Below are 25,933 nucleotides of genomic sequence, written 5' to 3' on the forward strand. Positions count from 1 at the left end.
TATACAAAAAACCTTTCATGCTTGAGGTACCAAAGGACCCAGGGTTCAACTCCCAGCATCAGCATAAACCAGAGCTGAGCGGTGCCCTGGTTAAAAAAAAAAAAAAAAAAAAAAAGGTAACAGTAAATAAGAATTTTTTTTTTGGCTTTTTTTTTTATTTAAGAAAGGATTAATTAACAAAACCGTAGGGTAGGAGGGGTACAACTCCACACAATTCCCACCACCAGAGCTCTGTATCCCATCCCCGTCATTGAAAGCTTAATTTTAATGTTTCTATAACACATGAACTAAGTCCAAAAACTAAATAAGAAAATTAAATCTTGCTATGAGTGGCTTAGAGGGACATATGGAGATAGTTGTGATGTCATGGGTGGTTTAGAGGGGAGGAGAGGACTGAGTCAGAACAAAAAGGGGCAACTATGTATAAATGTGGACAGATAGTTGTAGAGAAGATGGTTGGCCCATGTCTACAACTTTAGGGGAACTGTGGTGGATTGCAATGGAGAGAGTGAAGATTCAGAACTCTGGTGGTGGGAATGGTGTGGATTCAAACCCTTGTCGACATGTAATTTTGTAATATAAAAATATATATTTTTTTAATTTTAACTTGCATCATCTTAAGACTTCACCAAAGTTCTACCTATGAACCTGTCTGAATGTTCAGTGCATATATAACTAGATCTATGTGAAAGTAATATTTATTTTATTTATTTATTTATTTATTCCCTTTTGTTGCCCTTGATGTTTCATTGTTGTTATTGATGTTATCATTGTTGGATAGGACAGAGAGAAATGGAGAGAGGAGAATGACATCTGCAGACCTGCTTCACTACTTTTGAAGCGACTCCCCTTAAGGTGGGGAGCCGGGGGCTCAAACCGGGATCCTTACACCAGTCATTGGCCTTGCACCACCTGTGCTTAACCCGCTGTGCTACAGCCTGACTCCCGTGAAAGTATTTTTAACATAAACGTGTTAGTGCTACGTACAACTCTACAACTTATTTTTCCACTTTTTCCTTTTATTTTTTTTTTTACCAGAGCACTGCTCAGCTCTGGCTGGTGATGCGGGGGACTGAAACTGGGACTTTGGAGCCTCGTGCACAAGTCTCTTTGCATAACCATTATGCTATCTACCCTCCGCCCCACTTTTAACATTTTAAAAATATTTTACTTTATTATTTATTGGATGGAGACAGAAACTGAGAGGAAAGGAGGGAGATAGAGATGAAAAAAAAAAAAAAGACACCTTTAGCATTGCTTCACAATTCACAAGGCTTCCTTTTGCAGGTGGGCAGACTGGGAGCTCAAACCCAGGTCTTTGCACATCGTGACATGTACTCAAGCAGGTGTGCCACTGCCTAGCCCCTACTTTTAATATTTTGAAGAACTTTCCATATCAGCTCAGATGTTACTTCATTCTTCTTAATGGCTGCTGAGTGAGTATTCACTTCGTGGTTTTGCATAATTAATTCAGATTGCTGTCAGTCACTGGGTATACTGCAGGAAAAGGCTTCATTGGATATTTATACATCTTTGTATCTAGATAGTACCTGCACATACAAATAAATACACCCATAGGAAAAAGTCTAAGATATAATTTGCTGAGTCTGTGTTGAAAATTAGTAACTCTTACACATTGTCCTTCAAAAGATTACATTCCTGGTGAATTAAAACACCTATTTCAAGAACAGAAGGGGAAACACAAAGCAGAACCTTGACTGGGTTTGGTGTATTGCACCAAAGCAAAGGACTCTGGGAGGAGTTGAGAGGACTTTCAGGTCCCAGCGCACTATGGAGGAAGAGTTTGGGGAGGGGCTGTTTACAGTGGTTTTAGGATTAGCAACCTTAATCATTATCAAATGTTTTCACTTTCCAATTTAACCAAACCTGTCATGTTCCTATTATTTGTAATGGTGTTTTCATTTATTTTTTAAATGTATTTATTTACTTACTTATGTATGAGAAAGAAAACTAGAGTTTCACTCTGGCCTGATACTGGAGTTTGAGCATAGGGGCTCATGCTTACAAATCCTACGCTGTAACACTGCACTAGCTCCAGACTGCTAGACTACAGTTTCATTAGAAAATTGAGTATTGTCTCACAATATTTATTAGCCACTTACATCTCTCTCTCTCCAAACTGAATCATCGGGTTATAGGACCACAGTTTAACTGAGTCTTTAGTCTCATTATTCTAACTTATTTCTATGAGTTTCTATAGAGTAAGGAAACTCTTATTTTGTCATGCATAGTTAACAAATCCTATTTGTAACAAAATGCCAGAACTGAAGATGTATTATTACTCAAATATATTAAAGAGACAGTAACTCTTTTATTGAGAGAGTATAGCTATGTAGTATGTTACTGCTGTCTTATAACTAGATCACAATATACCATATACACTATTTTAAAAAAGCAATTTACGGATTACAGATTTATGTATAAAGAAAATACTTCATGAGAGTTCTCAAAGTGAAATTTAAGCCTACAAAGTGTGCTTTTTATCAGCAACATATTCAGTCTTATTTCTCTACAAGTTTCTGTAATACAACCATTACCATTATCAAGTACTACCTACCACCACCACCCAAATAAATAAGCTTTCAGCTATTAAGCTATAAATCCACACTCCAGGGGGCCAGTCAGTGGTGCACCTGAGCACAGGTACAGTGCACCAATACCTGCATTCCAGCCCCCACTTCCCACCTGTAGGAAAGAAAGTTTCATGAGCTGTGAAGCAGTGCTGCAGGCGTGTCTCTTTGCATCTCCACCTCTCTATTTGCCCCTTCTCTTTTCATTTCTTTCTGTCTCTAGCCAATAAGTAATAAATACAATTTCCCCTTAATCCACACTTAGTGGAAGAGTAGGGAGAGAGTAGTAGTTAAATAACCTCTTCTTTCCACATGACTAAACACACTTTACTCATCTGGTTCAATCGTTCTAGCAGCCTCAAGTCCACTAAAAAATTCTGAATAGGCAGATGAAGAAAGGAAAAAGAAACTAAGTAAAAGCTTAGTAAAGCAAAAAAGAAAAAGGAGAAAAAAAAAAAAAAACACCCAAAGTCAACAAGGGGGGAAGCAGTATTGAAAATACACTAATACTACTTGTATGATAGCTAAAGGGACTGTTCTTTTAGACACAACTCACACTAGGAAGCACAAAATTAACAAATTATCTAGAAGGCCTTATAAAAAAAAAAAGTCAGCTGCAAGTAGTATGCTCAGTGAAGCGTAAGACAAAGCTTGGTAGTGAGGAAAGACAAAATCAGATCCAGTGTTTGTGAATAAGTGCTAAGAGACAAAAAATTTCCTTTTCATTTCTTCCAAATGATGTCAAAGAAAGAGGGACCTGGGAGTAGAACTTTTCTCTTAATATTTTATTTATTTATGAGAAAGATAGGAGGAGATAGAACCAGACATCACTCTGGCGCATGTGCTGCTGGGGATGGAACTCGAGACCTCATGCTTGAGAGCCCAAAGCTTTACCACTGTGCCACCTCCCAGACCACAGAACTTTTTTTTTTTTTTAATAAAATGGGATCTTTAAAAGAACTGCTTTTTATATTAGTAAAAAAAAAAAAAATCCCATTTTGACAATTTACTGGCAAAACAGATGAAGCTGTAACAAACTTCCAATAGACTAAAAGGAAACAGACACCCTCAGTTCAGACTAAGCTGATTTCTATGTACCTGAACAAAAAAGCAAAAACATAGTTTTCATTAATACTGTAAATACAAAAGCAATGCTTATTCACTTTAAAGCCATGACATCTATGAAATTAAAGGTTCTCACAGCAATGAGCAATTACTTAAATATCACACATGGAAGCAAAACAGCAATTTGTAGACTTCTGTGGCTCAGTGCCTTAATTACTTATATTGTAACTTGTTTCAGACCTCTGAAGACAGGGTAATCCGAAAAGAATCTCTAGGCAATTAAGGACAAAGTGTGCTCAAACATGAGCAGCTCTTGAAGCAATAAACTGAAAGACCAAGTTTTATCTATAATATTATTAGGAAGATAAATTACTGGGGGGAGGGGAGGAGCAGTAGGGGAGAGGGCTAAAGCACTAACCAAGTCCTTTAAAAATCTCCCTTGGAGACTACATTTTTCAAAAGCATTTATTTATTTGGGGGTAGGCATTCCTTAGCTCCAAGAATATGCCATCTTGAGGATTAAACCTGGGCCACCCCTGTTGAACCACCCCTCTGACTCCAAACACTTTTTTTTATTATTAATTAATCTGACATGAGTAATATCTAAAGGAAATAAGGCCTTGAAAGAAAAACATCCAATAAATAATTAACTTGTTCCAATTAACCATTATAAAATTAGCTCCGTTTCCAGCTTACCTAGGTTCCCATTAAAAGACAGGTCTGGAAATAAGAACCAAAAATCTCCTCTCATAGAAACAACTATTGAATATTTTATGTGCCTTACGATGAAGCCCTGTGTTTGATCCCCAGCACCACGAGTAAGAAAAACTTTTTAAAAAGTGGAATTCCATGAATGGTGGATCAGCACCTGGTTGATATCTCTCTCTCACTCTGCCTCTTTAGAAATAGCCATTTCAGAAAGTAGCCCCCGCCCCCCTTCCTCAGGACTTTTGTACCTCTGTGATTTAACCGCTCCTGGCTAACTTTTTTCCCTTCTACTAGAGAGAGAGAATGAGGGAGAGACACTGTAGCACTACTCCACCGCTTCTGGAATTTACCTTGGGCATGATGCCGAATGCTTGAACCCATGGAAAAGTGTGTATTCCACGTGGTAAGCTGCCTCCCAACCGTATTTCATTATTTTTTATCAGACAGACTGTGATATAACCCAGGCTTTAGAAGACAGATTTGAGACTAAGAGATGACTTTAGCTTTTTATGCACGCTGGCTGGCACATGGAATTTTTTTCTTTTTCCTTTCTTTTTACCACTATTAACTATTATTTCCTTTAGAGATTGTATGTGTGTGTGTGTGTGTGTGTGTGTATAGAGAGAGACAGAGAGAGATTTTGTGTGTGTGTGTGTGTGTGTGTGTGTGTACAGAGAGAGACAGAGAGAGATCCCCTTCTCTTTGCTTCTGTCTACCCTAGGTAAATAAGTAAATGTTGGCACAAAAACGGGGTATATTCAGAACTGGGCTTAAAAGGAGTACGGAATCAGTCATGATAACAGAGTAGAGAATACAATGAGGCCGCCAGGAAGGCAAGAAGGCAAAACAGATCATAAGGTATACATTCTAAATACAGAGGCATCAGCTTAGGACTGGTGAAGCAGTGCTACAGGTGTCTTTCTCTCTCCCTATCTCCCCTTCCCCTCCGATTTCTGACTCTCTCTCCAATAAATAAGGTAATAAAAATTTCAAAAAAACATTCCCTTGGTGCTCAAAATATATACCTAGAGAGAGTAAGGCTTAGAGTACAGGACACCAAATGTATTTTCATACACTACTGCAACAGAAAATTCTATGACTTTCCTGGAAAGATGAATCTAGATGAATCATCTAGATGTAAGATGAATCCAGAAACTACAAAGAGGTGTCAGTATTTTGATAAATGAAAACAATTAAGCATTCAGACATGCAAACATTAACAGTCAGTACTAAGATGTTGCCTGCAGCACTGAAGTAATTAAAAATGGAACCAACCCATTAACTGCTTTGTCCATCTTATTCACACACCTTTCTAGGAAAGACCACCCAGCCCAATCCTTCTGAAAGAGTATTGTCGGCAGACCAGAGTCAACATCCACGGCAAACAACTAATTGGACTTGGGTTTGACACCTGATTCCAAGCACTTAAGTGTTGAAAACCAAAAGCAATAGTCTGGCCAGAAAACTATGGTGTGGTCTGGCTTTGAAAAGCAACCTGACTAGATTTTACATCCTGGGTATTCAGCTAGGAAATACCAAGAAGTGTAGCACAGATAGTACCTAGGCCTACTAACAAGGCTTTATGTAGAAAGAGGTTGTAGCTGTTATAATGGATCCAACAGAGGACGAAGCCTAGAGACAGAGACAGTGGAAACAACCTCCAACTTTGACCTGCATGTCTGAAGCCCAGTTGTGCTGTAACTGTGCTACAAGATTCTTGGAAAGGGGCTAGGTGGTGGTGCACCTGGCTGAGCACACATTACAATACTCAAGGATCTGGGTTCAAGCCCTGAGTCCACATATGCAGGGAAAAAGCTTTATAAGTGGTGAAGCAGTGCTCCAGGTGTCTCTCTCCCTATCTCCCCCTTCCCTCTCCATTTCTGGCTATCTCTCTTCAATAAATAAGGTAATATAAAGTTTTTTTTTTAAAAAAAAAAAAAAAAAGACTCCTAGATTAGTCAACAATTTGCTCTGCTTTCTATCTTAATTCTTTTTTAGCCACCAGGTTCCAGATGCTACCATGATGCCAACATGACTTCCTTGGGCAAACGGGCCCACCATATGTCCTGGAGCCCCACCTCCCTAGATCCCTGTCCAACTAGGGAAACAGAGACAGGCTGGGATTTTGGAAAGACCTGTCAACACCCATGTTCAGCAGGGAAGTGGTGGAGGTGACATCACGGCTGCTGTCAGACAAAGTCCAAGCAAGCCAGGACCGAACTGAAACTATTCATCCTCTCTGTATAATAGTGGAGGTGATGTCACATCTGTTGCCAGACAAAGTCTGAACAGACTGGAACTTACTGCAGAGTGGGAAGTTCTTGACTAAACCAAAGCTATTTGTTTTTAATTACACTGATAATTTGAGGGCTTATTGGCTATATTGCAAATACACAAATATTACCTGGGGACAACAGAAAGAGATCCCCAGGGAAAGCACATTGTGACAGCAATTATGGCAGTGAGTGTGACAAGACTAAAAATGGCCTAGGAGCAGAAGCTGCTGTACCCATTTAAAGGCTTTCAGAAAAGGAGCTACTTATCAGCACTACAGCGTCTCAATCAGCTGGACTCAGACCAAAAGCCAGAATTAAGGGTGGCTTATAGTATGAGTGAGACTGTGGTCTTCACCTAATTATAGAGAGGGCTTATTACTTACCCTCACCCACAGAAAGTTAGTAAACTTTCACTAGCTAAAAGTCAGTGCACTGTCATATCTGCAAATGTTAACCAGAAGAGAGCCCCCAAGGTGTGTACTTACTTCACAGCAGAAGATTTCTTTAGGTGAACAGCCTACTATGATCTAGTTAGACCGAAGGTTAAGAAGAAAAGCTACTAGATTTAGTTCCAGGGAGAAATGTTTATTCATACAGGAGGTCAGAACAGGGAGATGGTCAAAACACAGACGGTCATTTCAAGGGAACTTTCAAGGGAAAATTCAGACTACTCCAGACCAAGGAAACTTCCTTTCTTTCTTTTTTTTTTTTTTTTTTTTAATATTTTATTTATTTATGAGAAAGGAGAGAGAGAAAGAACCAGACATCACTCTGGTACATGTGCTGCCAGGGATTGAACTCGGGACCTCATGCTTCAGAATCCAATGCTTTATCCATTGCACCACATGAAACTTTCAAGGGTAGATTTTGACTACCCCAGACCCAAGGAAACTTTCAAGGGTAGATTTAGGCTACCCCAGACCCAAGAAACTTTCAAGGGGAGATCAGGATGCCCCAGACCTAGGAAATTTTCTTAAGGAAAACATACCTATAATAATAATAATGTTGTTCAAGATTATTCTTGATGTTAATGAAAACAATTATACATGATGTCAACTATATCAGGTCAAAAAGTGTTTAAAAATAAAGCTCTGGGAGCCGGGCAGTGGCGCAGCTGTTTAAGTGCACATGGCACAAAGCTCAAGGACCCATCAATATCCCGGTTCGAGCCTCTGGCTCCCCACCTACAGGGGAGTCACTTTACAGGCAGTGAAGCAGGTCTGCAGGTGTCTGTCTTTCTCTCCCCCTCTCTGTCTTCCCCTCCTCTCTTCATTTCTCTCTATTCTATCCAACAACAATGACAGCAATAACAATAATAACAACAACAACAAAGACGATAAACAACAAGGGCAACAAAAGGGGAAAAATGAATAAATAAATAAAGTTTAAAAAATAAAGCTCTGCAGAGAGACGACAGAGACACTTCTCTCCTGCACCGAAAGCAGCTGACCTGTCACTCACTTCTTCAATGCCAACTCCCCCTTTCTTTCAGGGACTCTGAATTACTTTTGCTGACAGGGAAGCAATTACAGAAGACCAGACCTTCCACCTTCTGCACCCCATAATGTCCCTGGGTCCATGTTCCCAGAGGGATAAAGAATAGGAAAGCTATCAGGGGAAGGAATGGGATATGGAGTTCAGGTGGTGGGAATTGTGTGGAATTGTACCACTCTTATCCTATGGTCTTGTCAGTGTTTCCATTTTATAAATAAAAACTTAAAAAAAAAATGATTCCTGGAAGATTTGTCTTCTGCTCCTCTTCTATATTCTTAGATTAAATTCCCTATTACTTGAAGTAATTTGTTTTGGTTTGTCTTTTGTTGTTTGTCTGTTGTCTATTTTTCACTTGCTCCATTTAATGTGATTTTGACATGTTGACCATTAAGAGAGTTCGAAGTAGCCATGAATGGTGTTTATTGAGTCACAGCTCTGGACCAAGCACAGAGGATGTCATGTGGCATAAAACAGACATGGTCTATCTACTAAATTTTTCCCAGATAAAAAGAAAAAGAGAGTTAACAGTAACCTTTTTTAAATTTTAATGACAACTTCAAATTCTAATTAGAGAAGGGAGATACCATAATGGTTATTCAAAAAGACTCTCATGGCTGAGGTTCCAAGGGTCTAGGTTCAGTCCCCCATACCATCACAAGCCAGAATTGAGCAGTGCTCTGGTAAAAAATAACTAATGAGTAAATTTCCAACTATGTACATATTCAATTCATAATAGCTAAAACCTGGAAACAACCCAGGTTCTCAACAACAGATGAGTGGCTGAGAAAGCTGTGTATATATACACAATGGAATACTATGCAGCTATTAAGAACAATGAACCCACCTTCTCTGACCCATCTTGGACAGAGCTAGAAGGAATTATGTTAAGTGAGCTAAGTCAGAAAGACAAAGATGAGTATGGGATGATCCCACTCATCAACGGAAGTTGAGAAAGAAGAACAGAAAGGGAAACTAAAAGCAAGATTTGACTAAATCTGGAGTAGGACACCAAAGTAAAAACCCTGGGGTGAGGGTGAGGGTGGATGTTTGGCTTCCCGGGGCATCGGAGTTGGGGGGGGGGGGGGGGTTGGGACACAGTCTTTTGATGGTGGGAATGTTGTTTATGTATACTCCTATTAATTTGTAGTCATATAAATCACTAATTAATGTGAGAGAGGAAAAGCTGATTGTATGTCTCAAACTTTTTAAAGCACAGACTGAGTCTTTTTAATACATAGGCTGAGTCTTTGATATACTGATTCTCTTAAAAGCCTAGACCAGGGAGAACAGAAGCAACCAGTGGCACAGCTATATACAAATAATGTCAAAGGACATAAATTATGGGGATGTTGTGTATGACACAGCAAATCCTAACAAAGGGATTTTTCAAAGTTAGCCCAATTACCAAAAAATGTGATTATAGCAACAACTATCTATTGTCTTCTCACTCCTAAGACAGCAGGAACCTCCCATTTCCTCTATAGAGCCTATTATTTCCCCCAGTCCTGGAACCTTTAGGGTGGGGCTCACTTTCCTGCAGGCCTCTCTCAATTCATACCAAATGACATTGCATCTGCTGATCCCAACCTAATCAACGCAAGGAGTACCACCTTCACATGCTTCACTTCAGACTGTCAGGCGTGGAATGTCAACCCTTCAGCCTCATTACGTGGGTGAGACCTTTCCTTTCATAGTATTCTCTAATTCCATTCCAGGCAGTTCACTTTCTAACGAAGTCCCAAAGCCTAGATATAGATCAGGCCCCATGAGATAGAGCATATGCTCACATGTATCCATAAATTAGGACAAAATATATACCTGAAAGCAAAAGTACACAAGTCTGCAGTGACTCAGTATAAAGTTCTTAATGAAATAGTATCTAATTAGACTTAGATACCCTCCTCACCTACTTCCTATTACAGTTCTCTCATTCACTCCAAAGCTAACCTTAGCGAAGTTAAGGACTGCAAAAGCTAAATAAGGACAAGAGACTGGCATCCTTTAATGATGACTCTTTAGTCACTATCAGGCCACCCCATCAGCTGGGACCCTACTCGAGGAGTCCTGAGATTCTCAAACAGACATGATGGGCCTAGACCACAAATAAATCCCTCTCTCCATTATTACCGGTCATCTCTTTCAGGAACAACAAAATAGATCCCTTTGTGGGCCCCCATAGGACCCTGCCCTCAACTTGGATCAACAACGGTAGAGAATGTTGTCCATCCTCCCTTCAGAGGATGGACAACATACTCTATGCTACACCTGAGGAAGATGGGTCAATACTGGGGCAGCTTGGAATGTTCCTACTCATGACCACAGAATGTGAGCTCAGATCTATAGGGATGCAGAGGTCACATAGGCTCCTAAGCTGAATATGGGACCCAGACCAAATCAAATAGATGGGGTTTACAGTCAACAATATTTATACCCTTTCCCCATATTAGGGAGCTACTCTCTTCCCTGATCCAGCTTTCTGTCTTTTCCAGCCATGACATCATCTCCCCAGACAATAACTTGGATCCACCTGTATATCAGATTTCAGGCTCAGGGAAAAAAAAAAAAAAAAAAAAACTAGTATAGCGACAGGCCCTGTTATAACCAAAATATACCTACTAGCTATCTACAAATGGAGGACCCCCCAACTCTTTATCTGCACTATTTCAGCCTTTAGCTTCATGATTAGTCAACAACTTGTTTGGCTTTATATGTTAACTCTCTTTTCAGCCACCAGGTTCCAGATGCTAGCATGATTTCAACCAGACTTCCCTTGACAAGCAAACCAATGTGTCCTGGAGCTCAGCTTCCCCAGAGCCCCACCCCACTAGGGAAAGAGAGAGGCAGGCTGGGAGTATGGATTGACCTGGAGTATGGATTGACCTGTCAATGCCCTTGTTCAGCACAGAAGCAATTACAGAAGCCAGACCTTCCACCTTCTGCATCCCACAATGACCTTGTGTCCATACTTCCAGAAGGATAAATAGGAAAACTATATGGGATACGGAGTTGTGGTGGTGGGAACTGTGTGGAGTTGTATTCCTCTTATCCAATGGTTTTGTCAATGTTTCCTTTTTATAAATAAAAAAAATTTTTAAAGGGATTAATCATGAGAAATAAATTTCCAGTTAAAAATAACAGACAAATAGCAAAATATGCACCCTATATCCACTTGCTCACAAAACTTTATCAAGTCTTTTTTTAATTTGGAGGTGTATATAAAACACATATAAGTCATAAAAAATTAAAGCGGGCTAGTTCCAGCAACACAAGGTGTGTACCCGTCTAAAGTAGCACTTCTTCTCAAGGAGAAGTTGTATTACCCTAAAGTTTGGGGAAATCACTGCCTTGCTTTCCAGTGTGGTTCTTTATCATTTCCTGTCCTCTAAACATTAAGTAAAATGCCACAATACTGTGTGTGTGTGTGTGTATACATATATATATATATATATATATATATATATATATATATATATTCTTCATCTTGCTCTTTTTTAAAAAATTTTATTTATAAAAAGGAAACACTGATAAAAGCCATAGGATAAGAGGGATACAACTCCACACAATTCCCACCACCAGAATTCTGTATCCCATCCCCTCCTCTGATAGCTTTCCTATTCTTTATCCCTCTGGGAGTATGGACCCAAGACCCAAGGTCATTGTGGGATGCAGAAGGTGGAAGGTCTGGCTTCTGTAATTGCTTCCCTCTTGAACATGGGCATTGACAGGTCAATCCATACTCCCAGCCTGCCTCTCTCTATCCCTAGTGGGGCAGGGCTCTGGGGAAGTGGGGCTCTAGGACACACTGGTGGGGTCCTCATCTTGCTCTTTTCATGAATATTTGGTGTTTTTTTTTTTCAATCTATGTAACTGTGATCCATTTGTTTTTCACTTCTCCTTCAATCACTTCTAAACCAAATATGATATAGTCATTCTAATGTCCATGGACAGTTTGTATGTTATAAATAACGCTGCTATGGCTATACCTGCATGAAATATATATACATACATATATATATATATATATATACACACACACACACACACACACAAATGATGGAGCATATAGTATGTATATCTAAATGTCAATATACAAAGAAAAATCACTTCCCAAAATAGTCCTACCAACTAATATTCTCACTAGCAGTATATGAGGATAGCCACCACGAGTGTGACCTGGGTTCAAGTCCAGCTCCCCCCGACCATGTTGAAGGAAGATTCAGTGCTATAGTCTCTTTCAATTTCTCTCTCACTTTCTCTCTCTCAACCTCAATCTAAAAATAAAAGAGAGAGAATACCTATTTCTAGGCATCCCTGCCACCACCAGAAAAGTCAGATCAATCCTTTGCAAAAATAGCAGGTATCTAATGGTATTTCCTAATTTCAATTTGCATATCCAATTATTAGTGAGACGAAGCCTCTTTTCACTAACATTTTCTCTTTCTCTGAAGTGGCTATTCAAGATTTTCATCTACTTTCTTGATTTTATAAAAAGCATCTGAAAATTAAAATAAAATAAAATACTCCAGTAGTAACTGGTGCTGTTAAGTACAACAAAGCCAGTTAGACACAGCTGAAGGTAAAATAAGCAAAAATACATTCCCCATATTAGGGAGCTACTCTCCTCCCTGATCCAGCTTTCTGTCCCTTTTCCAGCCATGACATCATCTCCCCAGACAATAACTTGGATCCACCTGTATATCAGATTTCAGGCTCAGGGAAAAAAAAAAAAACTAGTATAGCCACAGGCCCTTTGGAATATAACCAAAATATGCCTACTAGCTATCTACAAAATGGAGGACCCCCCCCCCCCAACTCTTCATCTGCACTATTCCAGCCTTTAGGTTCCTGATTGTTCAACAATTTGTTTGGCTTTGTATGTTAACTCTTTTTTCAGCCACCAGGTTCCAGATGCTAGCATGATTCCAACTAGACTTCCCTGGACAGACGACCCCACCAATGTGTCCTGGAGCTCAGCTTCCCCAGAGCCCCACCCTACTAAGGAAAGAGAGAGGCAGGCTGGGAGTATGGATTGACCTGTCAACACCCATGTTCAGCAGGAAAGCAATTACAGAAGCCAGACCTTCCACCTTCTGCATCCCACAATGACCTTGGGTCCATACTCCCACAGGGATAAAGAATAGGAAAGCTATGAGGGGAGGGGATGGGATATGGAGATCTGGTGGTGGGAACTGTGTGGAGTTGTAGCCCTCTTATCCTATGGTCTTGTTAATGCCTCCTTTTTTTAATAAATTTTTTTTAAAAATTTAAAAGAAAAAAAATAGCAAAAATAGAAGGGAAAAAAATAAGCACCCAAGGTCAGACAGGGTCAGGAAGATAGCTCAGTCCATTACAACACCAACTTGTATGCAAGAGGCAGTAGATAATTCATTCCCCAGCCCCACCTTATGTTAAAGCTGAGCTGTGCTATGCTGTGCTGTGCTGTCTTCTCTCTCATAAGCATTTTGTAAATGTAAAAAGTAAAATATCCTGAATGATTCAGAAAAGCTAAAATAGAGAGCATGAGATATAAAAGGAAATGATCTAATAAATGTTTACTAGTTTTGATGAGCTCAATGAGGCAGAGGCAATATCTGAGGAGATATTCACTGAATTTTTCCATAATTTGATGAAATGCATCAATTAACAGACTTAAAAAAAATTTCAGGCCTGGGTGGAGGTGCACCTGGTAAAGCACATACATTACAGTGTGCAAGGACCCAATTCAAGCCCCCAGTCCCCATCTACAGGGGCGAAGCTTCACAAGAGATGAAGCAGTGCTGCAGGTGTCTGTCTCTCTCCCTCTCTCTCAATTTCTGTCTCTATCCAAAATAAATAAATAAAACATTTCTTTAATCTCAAATTTTCCAAAAAGAATTATAGCATCTGAGTGGACAGAGCCCAGGACTTGTAGCAATGAGGTCCTGGAGTTTTAGCACATGTGCTAGTGATGTTTAGATTTCTCTCCACATGTTTACTTCCCTCTCCAGTTAAATAAGTTAGTTATCTGTAAAGGTACATATTGTAGTCTCTAAGTTTCCATAATAGAGTGTATAACTTAAGTGCTACTAAAGGGGAAATGGAATGGAAAACAATATTTATTTCAAAAAAAAGGAAAGTAGAAAAAAACAAGAGACAAATAGTAAGGTGACAGATATAAATGCAAATGAGTCAGTAACTACACAGAGTAAACTGATTCCAAGTTCTAGTTAGGGGCCAAGAAGTAAGTAACACAGCAGTGTGCACACTCTGCCATATGCCAAGGGCCTGGGTTCAAGCCCCAGAGCCACATGGGAGAACCATGCACAGTACCAAAGGGAAACTAAGACTTGTGGATTGGTGCTGTGGTCCCTTCTCTCCCTCTTCCCTCTGTGTTTCTTCTATTTATTTATTTAATATTTTATTTATTTGTTTCTTGGATAGAGACAAAAAGAAATCGAGAGAAGGGGGATAGAGAGAATGAGAGCTACGCATAGCATTGCTTCGTCACTCATCAAGTGTTCCCACATCCGGTAGAAAATGGGGGTTCAAACCTGGGTCATTGCACATTATAGCATGTGTGCTCACTGCCTGGCCCCCTCTGTTCCTTTCTAGATAAAAATAAGAAAAAGCAAAAGCAAACAAACAAACACACACTGCCAGGAAAGGCAGAATTGCTACAGCAAAATAAATAAATAAATAAATAAATTCTAATTAACATAAAAACAACACTTCGACAAACAGCAGCGAATACAGGGTTCCAGGGCCATGGTTTAGCGGCAGAGTATCCACCTGGCATGTGATGAGGCTCTGGGTTCAATTCCCTTTACCACAGGGGAGCAGCAAGGACAACTCCAGGAGGCAGTGGAGCAGTGATTTGCTCTCTGCCTTTCCTCTCCTTCTCCAAACAAAATAGAGAAAATTGAAGAAAATGGCTGGGTGGTTACACATGTCACAATGTTCGAGGACTCAGGTTCAAGTCCCTGGTCCCCACCTGCAAAGGGAAAGCTTTGCAAGTGAAGCAGTGTTGCAGGTGTCTCTCTTTCTCCTTCTCCATCTCCCCCTTCATTCTGTTTCTGCTCTCTATCCAATAAAAATAAATAAATAAAAATAAATAATAACACAAGAAAAAGTAAAGAGAAGAAAAGCAACTACAGGGTGATTAGAATACACAGGCTTGAAACTTCACAGATGCAAACCAAAAGAAAGCTGGTAAAGCTGTGTTGATATCAGATGAGGTAGACTACAAAACACATTACTAGAGACTTTTGTGTGTGTGCGTTTGTTTTAGATCGAAGGCTTGTGGCATCCCTGTGTGGAGTCCAGTCTACAAGGGGCATTTTCTTGAAGCATCTTCTCACTTATTTCTGAGTCACATTTTGGTAATTCTTGCAGTATTTCAATTATTACTATTGTTGTTACTATTATTACTATATATGTTAATCTATTATCAGTAATTGTTATGTTACTATTATAAATGTTTTGGATGGCTGCGCGCAGATGCCTGCTATCCTCCGCTCTACCAGCTGAGCTATGGAAGGGGGCAGTATTATAAATGTTGTGGGTTGCCATAACAAGACAGAAAACGTAATAAATGTTGTGTTCTGACTGCTCCGCTGACAGGCCATGCCTGCGTCTCTCCTCTCCTTGAGCCCTGTAGCACATAAGATACAATTCTGAAGCTATATCAATAAATAACTCTCCATGGCACCCAACTGTTCAGGTGAGTCACACATCGCCTTAAATCAAGATTCGGACATGATTAAGCTTAGTGAGGAAGGCAGATCTAAAACCAAGACAGACCAAAAGCCAGGTCACTTGTACCACTTAGCCAAGATGCAAATGCAATGGGAAAGCTTGTGCAGGAAATTAAATGCTACTCCAGTGAATGCACAAATGATCAGAAAGCAAAACTAGCCTACTACTGATGCGGAGAAAAAGTCAGTGGTCTGAACTAAAGATCAAAGCAGCCACAGCATCCTCTCAAATCAAAACCTAACCCAGAGTAGGGTCCTATCTCAATTAGCTACTGCAAGATGAAAGTTCTAACATAGCGGCTGCAGCAAGTTATCCAGATCTAAGATCACTGCTGAAAGCAGCTACACCAAACAACAGGATTTCCATGTAAATGCAGCAGCCTCACATTGAGCGATGCCATCTAGGACTTTCAAAGCAGGAGAGAAGTCAGTGGCTGGATATCAGCAACAAGCTGGCTCTTGTTAAAGGCAACTGCAGCTGGTGACTTAGAGCTGCAATCAAGGAAGTTAATTTACCATCCTTCTGAAAGTCCTCAGTCTTCAAGAAGTACACTGAAGCTCGCCTGCCTATGCTCTACAAGTGCAATGACAAATCCTAGCTGACAGCACATGTGTTTACAACATAGTTTACTGAATTATTTTAAGCCCACTGTTGAGATGCTAAAAGTAATAAAATTAAAGAAAGCTTCCTTTCAAATATGACAGCTCACTGACAATGCACCTGGTCACTGGAAGCTCTGCTGGAGATGGAGCTATGCAGATAAGTGCTGTGCTCACAGCTTGCTAACAAAGCACTGGTTATTCAGCCCATGGGTCAGGAGTCATTCCAGCTTTCAAGTCTTACCACTGAATACATTATGGCAGCCCAGGAGGTAGTGCAGTGGGTAAAGAGCTGGGCCTGCAAATGTGAGGTGCCCAGTTTAATTCCTAACATCAAATATATGCCAGAGTGTTGTTCTAGTTCATTCTCATTCATTCTCCCCCCCCCCCCCGTGTGTGTGTGTGTGTGTGTGTGTGTGTGTGTGTGTGTGTGTATCTGTCATCAATACATAAATCTTTTTAAAAATATAGTCTGAGGATATGCCTGTTATAGTGATTCCTCTGAAGGATCAGACAAAGGCCACTGAAAACCTGAAAAGGATTAACCACTCCACATTCCATTAATAACATTCATGATCATGGTCAAAATATCAGCATTCTGGCTCCCCACCTGCAGGGGGGGGTCCCCTCACAAACAGTGAAACAGGTCTGCAGGTGTCTTTCTCTCTCCCCTCTATCGGTCCCTCATCTCTCAGTTTCTCTCTGTCCTATCCAATAAAACAGAAGCTGCAGGAGCAGTGGATTCACAGTGCTGGCCCCAGGCGATATATACATATATACATATATATTATATGTCAGCATTTACAAGAGTTTGGAAGAAGTAGATCCAGTCCCCATGAATGACTTTAAAGAGACAGCCAGGGAGTCGGGCGATAGTGCAGCAGGTTAAGCACAGGTGGTGCAAAGCGCAAGTACCGGCATAAGGATTCCGGCATAAGGATTCCGGCATAAGGATTCCGGTTCGAGCCCCCGGCTCCCCACGTGCAGGGGAGTCGCTTCACAGGTGGTGAAGCAGGTCTGCAGGTGTCTGTCTTTCTCTCCCCGTCTCTGTCTTCCCCTCCTCTCTCCATTTCTCTCTGTTCTATCCAACAACAACTACAACGATAAAACAAGGGCAACAAAAGGAAATAAATATTTTTTTTAAAAAAAAAGAGATTTAAAATTGGGGGGAGGGAATCAGATGAGCCCTAGAGGGCTGGACTGAGTGGCAGTGGTAGCAGACCAAGTTTTCATGCCTGCGGTCCCGAATCCAACCATCATTCTACCACATACTAAGCCTGAATAGTGAATGCACTCATTTTTCTCCTTTTCTCTCTCATGAAAATAAATTGTTAAAAATAAGAAAAAAAGGGGGCTGGATGGTGGCACACCTGGTTGAGTGCATGTATTATAATGCACAAGGACCCAGGTTCGAGCCCCGGGTCCCCACTGCAGGGGGAAAACTTTACGAGTGGTGAAGCAGGGCTGCAGGTGTCTCTCTCTCTCTCTCTCTCTCTCTCTCTCCCTCTCTATCTTGATTTCTGGCTGTCTCCAATAAATAAAGATATATAACATGCATATATATATAGATAGATAGATAGATATAGATAGATAAGAAAAAAAGAGAGAGCTCTTAGCAACCATGGAATAACATTTGCAAATAAAAAGCACCACTGGTTTCATATATACATCAAGTCCTAGGGTTACAAGAGCCATCCTGAGGAAGACAATGCAGTCATGCCACCTGTGTAAGTTGAATCTGTTTCCTCATAACACACCTTACCTTTCCTGTTGCATCCCAAAAACAAACCTAGGGTAAAAGGATTCTACAAATTCAAAAAGGCCGAAAACCATAAAACCTCTAATAAAATGTCTGACTTCCATATATATACATATATACATATATACATATATACATATATATATATATATATCCACATCCACAAGCTAGAAGAGAGCTGCTAGATCTGAATTACAAATATTCGGTACTATTACCCCCTTTTAAATGTTGCTTTGCTTCCTATCATAGAAATTAAACTGGCCAGGCATGACTTGTTTTTCCACTGTGCTACTGCAGTTTTAACCCAACATCCTGTGCTCTTTTTGATGACTAAGCACTGAAACTCTGATTTGTTCTGAAAATTTTGTGAGATTCAAGGTAAAAGTCCAAGAATTTCTGGGGCTAGAAGGCAGAGCACCCAGTAGAGTGCAAATGTTACCAAGACCCCAGTCCCCACCTGCAAGAGGGAAGCTTCATAAGTAGTGAAGCAGGTCTGCAGCTGTCTCTCCTTCTCTGTCTCCCTCTAGCTCCCCCTTCCTTCTCAAGTTCTCTCTGTCCTGTCAAATAAAAGAATTTAAAAAAAAAAAAAAAAGAAAAGAAAAATGGACAACAGGAGCAGTGGTTTTGCAGTTTTGTAATCACTGAGCCCCAGCAATAACCCTGGTTTGGGGGCGGGAGTCTAATAATTTCTCTTAAACACCCTAAATCATAATAAAAAAACTTAAAAAGGTGAACTTGTGAATGGGGGGAGGCAGGCACAGGGCACAGAGGATAAACACCATCACACTAGCCATACTGCACGATGACAATCCTAGGCAGCTTCTTTCTCCCAGAGGACCAGGATGAAATCATAAACAAGAACTCCTTTCCCCACTGGGAGCCCAGCACTTCATAAGGTTCTGTCTGGCTGATTCCTGAGTCAGGAAAGAGGCGAGCCTCCCTGATCAATATCCACATGCACACAAGACAACAACAGACTCTGCAGCTACAACTTCATACAATTGCTTTGTTTCTTGTGCACTGTCTCTTTTGCTCCCTGGAAATCACTGGACAAGTTCATACTAAATACTTGAAGAGAACCTACTTTAAGGACTTCGTTTTGCAGGTAAGAAACATCAGAGAAGTTAAAAATGATTTGGCTGGGGGGCTGGATGGTGGCACACCTGGTTAAGTGCACATGTTACAACACACAAGGACCCAGGTTCAAGCCCCCAGTCCCCACCTTCAGAGGGAAGGCTTCACGTGTGGTGAAGCAGGGCTGCAGGTGTCTCCCTTTCTCTTTAATACTCCCTGCCCGCTCGATTTCAGACTCTCTCTATCCAATAAATAAAGATCTTTTTTTTTAATTTTAAAAAGAGTGATTTGGCTGAGAGCCGAGTGGTAGGTAGCTCAGTGGGTTAAGCACAAAAGGAAAGAAGCGAAAGGACCAGGGGCTGGGTGGTGATGCACCTGGTTAATGCACATATTATAGTGCACAAGGACCCAGGTCCGAACACCCAGTCCCCACCTGCAGGGGGAAAGCTTCACAGGTAGTTAAGCTGGGCTGCAGGCATCTCTCTTTCTCTCTCCCTCTCTATCACCTCCCTTCCCTTTCGATTTCTGGCTGTCTCTATCCAACAAATAAATAAAGATAATTTTAAAGAAGAAGCGCAGGACCAGCATAAGGATCCCGGTTCGAGCCCCCAGCTCTCCACCTGAGGACTGTCATTTCAAGGGTGGTGAAGCAGGTCTGCAGGTGTCTATTTTTCTCTCCCTCTCTATCTTCCCCTCCTCCATTTCTCCATTTCTCTCTGTCCTATCCAACAACAGCAACAATGGCAACAATAACAACAAAGGCAACAAAATGGAAATAATAGCCTCCAGGAGCAGTGGATTTGTAGTGCAGGCACCGAGCCCCAGAGATAATAACCCTGGAGGCAAAAAAAAAAAGATTTGGCTACAGTCCCTTAAGTAGTGTATCTCTGACCTGACCTGCCTTGTCTGGGGAAACATTATTCTGGCATCTACCAGGAGTGCCACAAATTTTCTCACTACAAGCGGGAAGGCTAATTAACAATCTACACAGAAATACGAGAATGCAGACAACTTTATAATCAGACTGACAACAAACGTAAGACCACAAACTCTGAAAAACATTACTTTAAACAAGAAGCAACACTGCAAGAATAAAGAAGTCCATTCTAAACTGTAGACTTCTAAGGCTGGGAAGATAGCATAATGATGATGCATAGCGACTCTCATGCTTGAGGCAGCAAAGGTCCCAGGTTCCATCCCAGCATAAACCAGAGCGGAGCAGTGCACAGGAAAACCAAATCCCAGCCTTCTGTGCCCGCAGGTATGGAAGTCTCTTCACATAATCTTTATGCCCTCTCCCAGTCCCCAACATTATTTTAATTAATATCTTAATGCTTATGAAAAATAACTAAGGACTATTTTTCAGGTCAGTAATAACATCAATCACTACAACTTTAAAGTCTCTGTTGTCTTAAGCCTTAGACCACTCACACCTACTTGTAACAAAATAGCTGCTTATTTCTGGAAGGCAAAACAAAGAGCAGTAAGCCTCATACTAGATTATCTCCTAGGACTAGCCTAAACCTGGCTTATTACAGGATGATAGTATTTCCAGAATCTTATATTGAAAAGCAGCAGAATGGGGGAAGTTCAGTGGCTCACATTTATCAAGTGCAAAGGACCTGGGGTCAGGTCCCCGGCCCCCACCTGTACAGGGGAAGCCCTCCGGTGGGGCAGTCCTGCTGGTGCCTCCCCTCTTCCTTTTTCCTTTTCTTTTTTTTGGTGGGGGGTGGATAGGATAGAGAGAAATTGAAAGGTAGAGGAGAAGAAAGAGAGACGCCTGCAGACCTGCTTCCTATTTCCTGCATGTGGAAAACTCAAACCCAGATCCTTGTGCGGGTCCTTGTGCTTCCTACTACGTGCACTTAAGACAGTGCACTCCTCATTTCTCACCAGAGCAACAGCTCTGCTCAGCTGGTGCAGGGGTTTGAGTCTGGGGCTTTGGAACCTCAGACATGGGAGTCTCTTAGCATAACCATTATGCTATATACCCACCCCTGCCTGTGATTTTTTTTTCACCTCTTCCCTAATTTTTCTTTCTTCTTCTTCTTCTTCCTCCCCCCCCACACCCCCCCCCCAGCACACTGCTCAGCTCTGACTTATGGTGGTAAGGGGGTTTGAAACTGGGACTTTGGAGCCTCTGGCATGAGAGTCTCTTTGCATAACCATTATGCTATATACCATTACAAAACCACAAACACAAACTGCTAACAACCAGCAAAAACATAAGTGAAAAACCACCGTAACAAATTACAAATAAAACTACACCCCTCACAGAGACTATCATCAACAAGCTGCATCACCCTGTCAACAACACTGCACAGATGGGGCCATGGTGACATAATCAAGCAGTCATTCACAGCCCAACCCACACCACCCCCCACACACACTGCAGTATATATATAACACTGTTTTTCAATTACAGTGTCACGAATACTTCAAAATCCTTTTAGAGGGATTCGCCTTCTATGCTTGTCAGTATACAAACTCCAGTAGAAATGACAATTCTGTCTAAAAAACAAAGTTCTTTTTTTTTCATGCATAACACATAAATTTTAACTTTTATGAACACAAAGCATGATGTGATTGAATGTAGGTTTCAGCATGAGCAATTTTCCTGTACAGAGTTGTAAGTTTTCATACAGGCAGTTTTTCTAGATGAGACATTTAAACAATTCAGAAGAATCCAAACCCAGAGTACAGCATTGTAAAGGTCAGCTAGTCCACAGAGGGAGAGAGGAATGGAATCTCGTCCCACACAGAAATGAGGCTTCAGTGAGTGGGAAAATGTCTCCTGGAAAGAATGGAGGTGGGAATTGTCACTCAAGTTGTAGAAGGAAATCTGCCCCAGCTCCAAAAACAAAGTTCTTAGGTTATCATAAAGCACGTTAGTGAAGAACCACTGCAGCAGTCTTCCCTGCTACAATGATCATGACAAGGCCACCCACACACTGTCTCTTCAGAGCCAGCATTCTGATGGGAAAGAAACATACTTCAGAGAAATGCCCACCGGATGAGAAGTCATAAGACCTCCATTCCACTCATGGCTGACCCCTCGAGTCCTCTTACCCAGAACAAAACTGTCTGGACCTAATTGCTACACAAATCAAATCCCAAGCTCAACAGAAGGAGGTTTTTTGCTTTGTTTCCTATCCTAATACAGACATTCAAATATCTGTTAGTTACTTCTCACTTGTTCTCATTATTTTTCCAAACATATCTATTTTTTTTTCTTTCAGAATTCAAAGGCTCATTCCCGTGCAAGACAAAAGTATAACTGGATCAGTGCAATTAAAAGCAAGATATTAAAATGAGATGGTATGCAAAGCAGTTTTGTAAATGTCAGAGGTGATAAAATAATCACAGTCACAGATAGACATTCTAAACCAGGTCGGATTTGGGAAGATGAGAAGTAAAGGTTCTCTGGGTGTAAAATATAATGTAGACGAGAATAAGATTAGCATGTCTAAAGCAGAAGAGTAAAAGGAGGGGTCTATATGATCAAATGCAAAGCAAAAAGGCAGAATAATATGACCCTTTTAAATTTCCAAGCAGTCATTAGGAACAAGTACACATAGCTGAGCCACCAGTGACAGGGTAAAATGGTAATTGGAGAAAATTATTCCAGCAGCTGTGTGAAGGATGAGTTGATCAGGTGTGAAGAGTCAAGTTTGGGGGCTTTTATATTAATACTCCTCAAAAGTTCTAGAACAAGATGACGGTTGAACTCATAAAAAGGAGATAATATGACAGACCTTGCAGAATCAGACTCGGTGACAGGTTGAATGGGAGAAGGTAGAAAGGCTTGAAAAATTATTCCAAGGACCTGGCTGGTGGTACATACAGCAAAACCACACCTGTGCACTGTTTTTGCACTGGGTTTCCCAGACTGCAGCTGAACCTGCTTGGCTCCTTATACCAGCCCCACTAGTCCACATTAGATGCAAACAGGAAACTACCACCACACCACCAGAGATAACGTGGAAATAACCCATAAGCCAACGTTCACATGTTTCTTCAAGAAGGAAAGCTGCTCTTCTAACCCTACAGAGGAACTTCCTCCCTAGCTACACAATTACATGGCAAGGAAATTTCTCCTCTCACTTGAGCTTCAAGCTTAATTCTATTGGGATCTTTCAGCTCAAATGTATACAAAATACCAATGACACCATTCATAGGGGCAGGTGCTAACAAAGTCTGGCAAATTTTTTTTGGACAAATTCTATTTTTTGACAAATTCTATTTTAATAGTCATTCTAAACTTGAGCAGAGCTGAGCTGATTCCATTTTAAAATGTAAACGGCCAAAAAGCAACCTTATGGGTGTGTTGTTTTTTTTTTTTAGTGGATCACAGTGGTAAATTCTGTTCCAGAATGCACTGTGCTACATAATGATTCTGCAGTTTTACTGGTGCTTTATTTCTGTAGCTTTGAAACCAAGCTGTTGGAAAGCAGACATCAGTCAGATCAGAGCATTTCCCTTGTTTTAAAAACCATCATCATAATGCTAGTTTCAATTCTGTCGATGAATATTGATAACTCTGCACTTCACCGTGGTCTCATAGGCTACAGTTCCGCCTAAAAAGAATCATATACAGATCCACTACAAAAATAAATAAATAAATGTAACTCATGATAATACAGTCTGTCCCTGGCTAAAAAAGCACTGGGGCTTGGTTCAAAACAGCAATACTAACAACAACCCAGCCTCAAAAATAAATAAAACAGACCGATGGATCCAATCTCCTAGAAAAACACGACTATTTCATCTACTCGGTTTTTAAAACACGTTGTTTACATCCACTTTTCTCGGGTAAGCATAAAAAAAAATGCTATCAAATTCTTCACAGTGCTTTCACAAAAAAAAAAAAGAAAAAGAAAAAGAAAAAGAAAAAAGAAAAGAAAAAGCCAATTCGCCTACCTTGAAACCGGATATTTTTAAAGCAAAAAAAAAAAAAACCCTGCTTGGGGCGGGGGTGAGGGGAGGGGTCACCCATCTGTGATCTCGTGATAAACGCGGGCGACTGTCACACTGCCATGCTCAGTGTGTCTGTCTCTCTTTCTCCATCGACAGTGAATCTGCCTCATTTCCTCGTTGGGATTCAGATTCTGCAGAGCAGGAGACACAGACGGTCGGGGCGGGTGGGGGGGCATGCGGGTATGAAAGCCAAAGGCTCCCGGCCGCCCGGGAATAGGGGTGCAGGGGTGGGGCAGGTGTGCCTCCCCTCCCCTCCCCCCTCCCCGAGCAGGTGCGACCCGCGCGCCCCGGGGCCTCAGCGGCTGCAATCCCCTTCCCACCCGCCGCCCCCGGGCCCGGGCCACCCCCGTCTGCAGAGAGCAGGCAGTGCGGCGATTCCTGATCCTCTCCCGCCTCCCCGGGGCTGGGGGGGGGGGGGTGAAATCCCTCGGACAGCCCCGCCACTGCCCCCGCCCACCCGGCAGCAGCCCGGAGCCCCGCTCTCTCGGCCTCGCTCACCGTGAAGGGGACGTCCCCGACGCTGCCCACGGAGTAGCAGTTGTCCCCGGGGTTGACAGCCCCGGTGAGGACCTGATGCAGATGCATCTCCCGAGCCCGGGCGGGCCGGCGCCGTGCGCGAGAGCAGCGAGCCCCGCGCCCAGCCCTCCGCCGCCGGGGAGCGCCGCTTCCCCTCCGCCTCCCCCGGGACCCGCCCCCGCGACAGCCGCCGGCTCAGCGCCTCGCCCCCCGCTCGCCTGCCCCCCGCCTCGTCCCAGCCATGGGAGCTCGTCGCTCGTCGACCCCGCCGCCGCCGCCGGGATCGACGCTCGACTGCGGAAATGCCCGGATGCTCCCCTGCCTGCTGCACCGGCGCACAAATGCGGGAGGAGCGCGGCGTGAGTGCGTGTGCGGCTGGGAGGGAATGAGCGCGCGAGCCGGGCGCGTGCCGCTGGGGACGCTCCAGCCGGAGGAGACGGGCGGCGCGCGCACGCCCACCAAGCGGGGAGCGACGGCCAGTGGGAGGATAAACTCCTCCTCCCGCGGCGAGCCTCTGCTCTCAGCCCGGCCCTCCTAGCCGTCTGTGCACGTGCGCGTGCGCGCGCTGCGGTTACCACGGCAGCAGCGCGCCGCGCGGACCCGCAGCCGGGGTTGCGCGCGCAGACGTGCGGGATTTCCCAGGGAGCCTTCCCAGCTGCGGCCTCTGCGGGCGGGGGACGGAGGCTCCTGGGACGCGCCGCGCGTCTGCAGAGCTGAGCTGAGCGTCTCCCCGCTTTCCCAGGACGCTGCGTGACTGTCAGTGAGGTGGAGCTCAGGATAGCCGTCCCTGGGAAATTCCACTTCGGGAGATCTTAGATCCATCCTTTAGGTCTTTCTAAAAATGCAATGTATGAAATATTTAATTTTACAAAAAGATTTGCAACTGTTTGGAGAAGCCTCACTCCCCTGACAGCAATTGCTTTTGCTCCCACCTTTTTGTCATGACTTCGAAAAGGGCCCCCTAGAGACTGGTGATTCCTCTAGTGTCTCTCTCTCTCTTTCTTTCTCTTTCTCTCTCTGTCTCTCTCTCTTTCCATGCGTGATGTCATGGATTCGTAAAATCGCCTGATTTTTCCAGACTGTCTGCTTAACTGAGTGGTTGATATAGGGAACAGATGGCTATTCCGGATCAATTCATTT

At 42.3% G+C, this 25,933-nt stretch overlaps 1 protein-coding gene across 1 annotated transcript in view; it reads right to left on the bottom strand.

Annotated features, from left to right (window-relative positions):
* Window positions 1-25,717, bottom strand: part of LOC132533529 (dmX-like protein 2) — a 41,982-nt gene extending 16,265 nt beyond the window's left edge. The window contains exon 1 of the mRNA XM_060175716.1: window positions 24,776-25,717. Within this exon, the coding sequence (XP_060031699.1) occupies window positions 24,776-24,862 (87 nt within the window). The 5' untranslated portion in view covers window positions 24,863-25,717. The remainder of the gene's footprint in view (window positions 1-24,775) is intronic.
* Window positions 25,718-25,933: the final 216 nt, after the last annotated feature.

The sequence above is a fragment of the Erinaceus europaeus genome, chromosome 16 (genome assembly GCF_950295315.1).
Source record: "Erinaceus europaeus chromosome 16, mEriEur2.1, whole genome shotgun sequence".
In the NCBI taxonomy this organism is placed as follows: Eukaryota; Metazoa; Chordata; class Mammalia; order Eulipotyphla; family Erinaceidae; genus Erinaceus; species Erinaceus europaeus.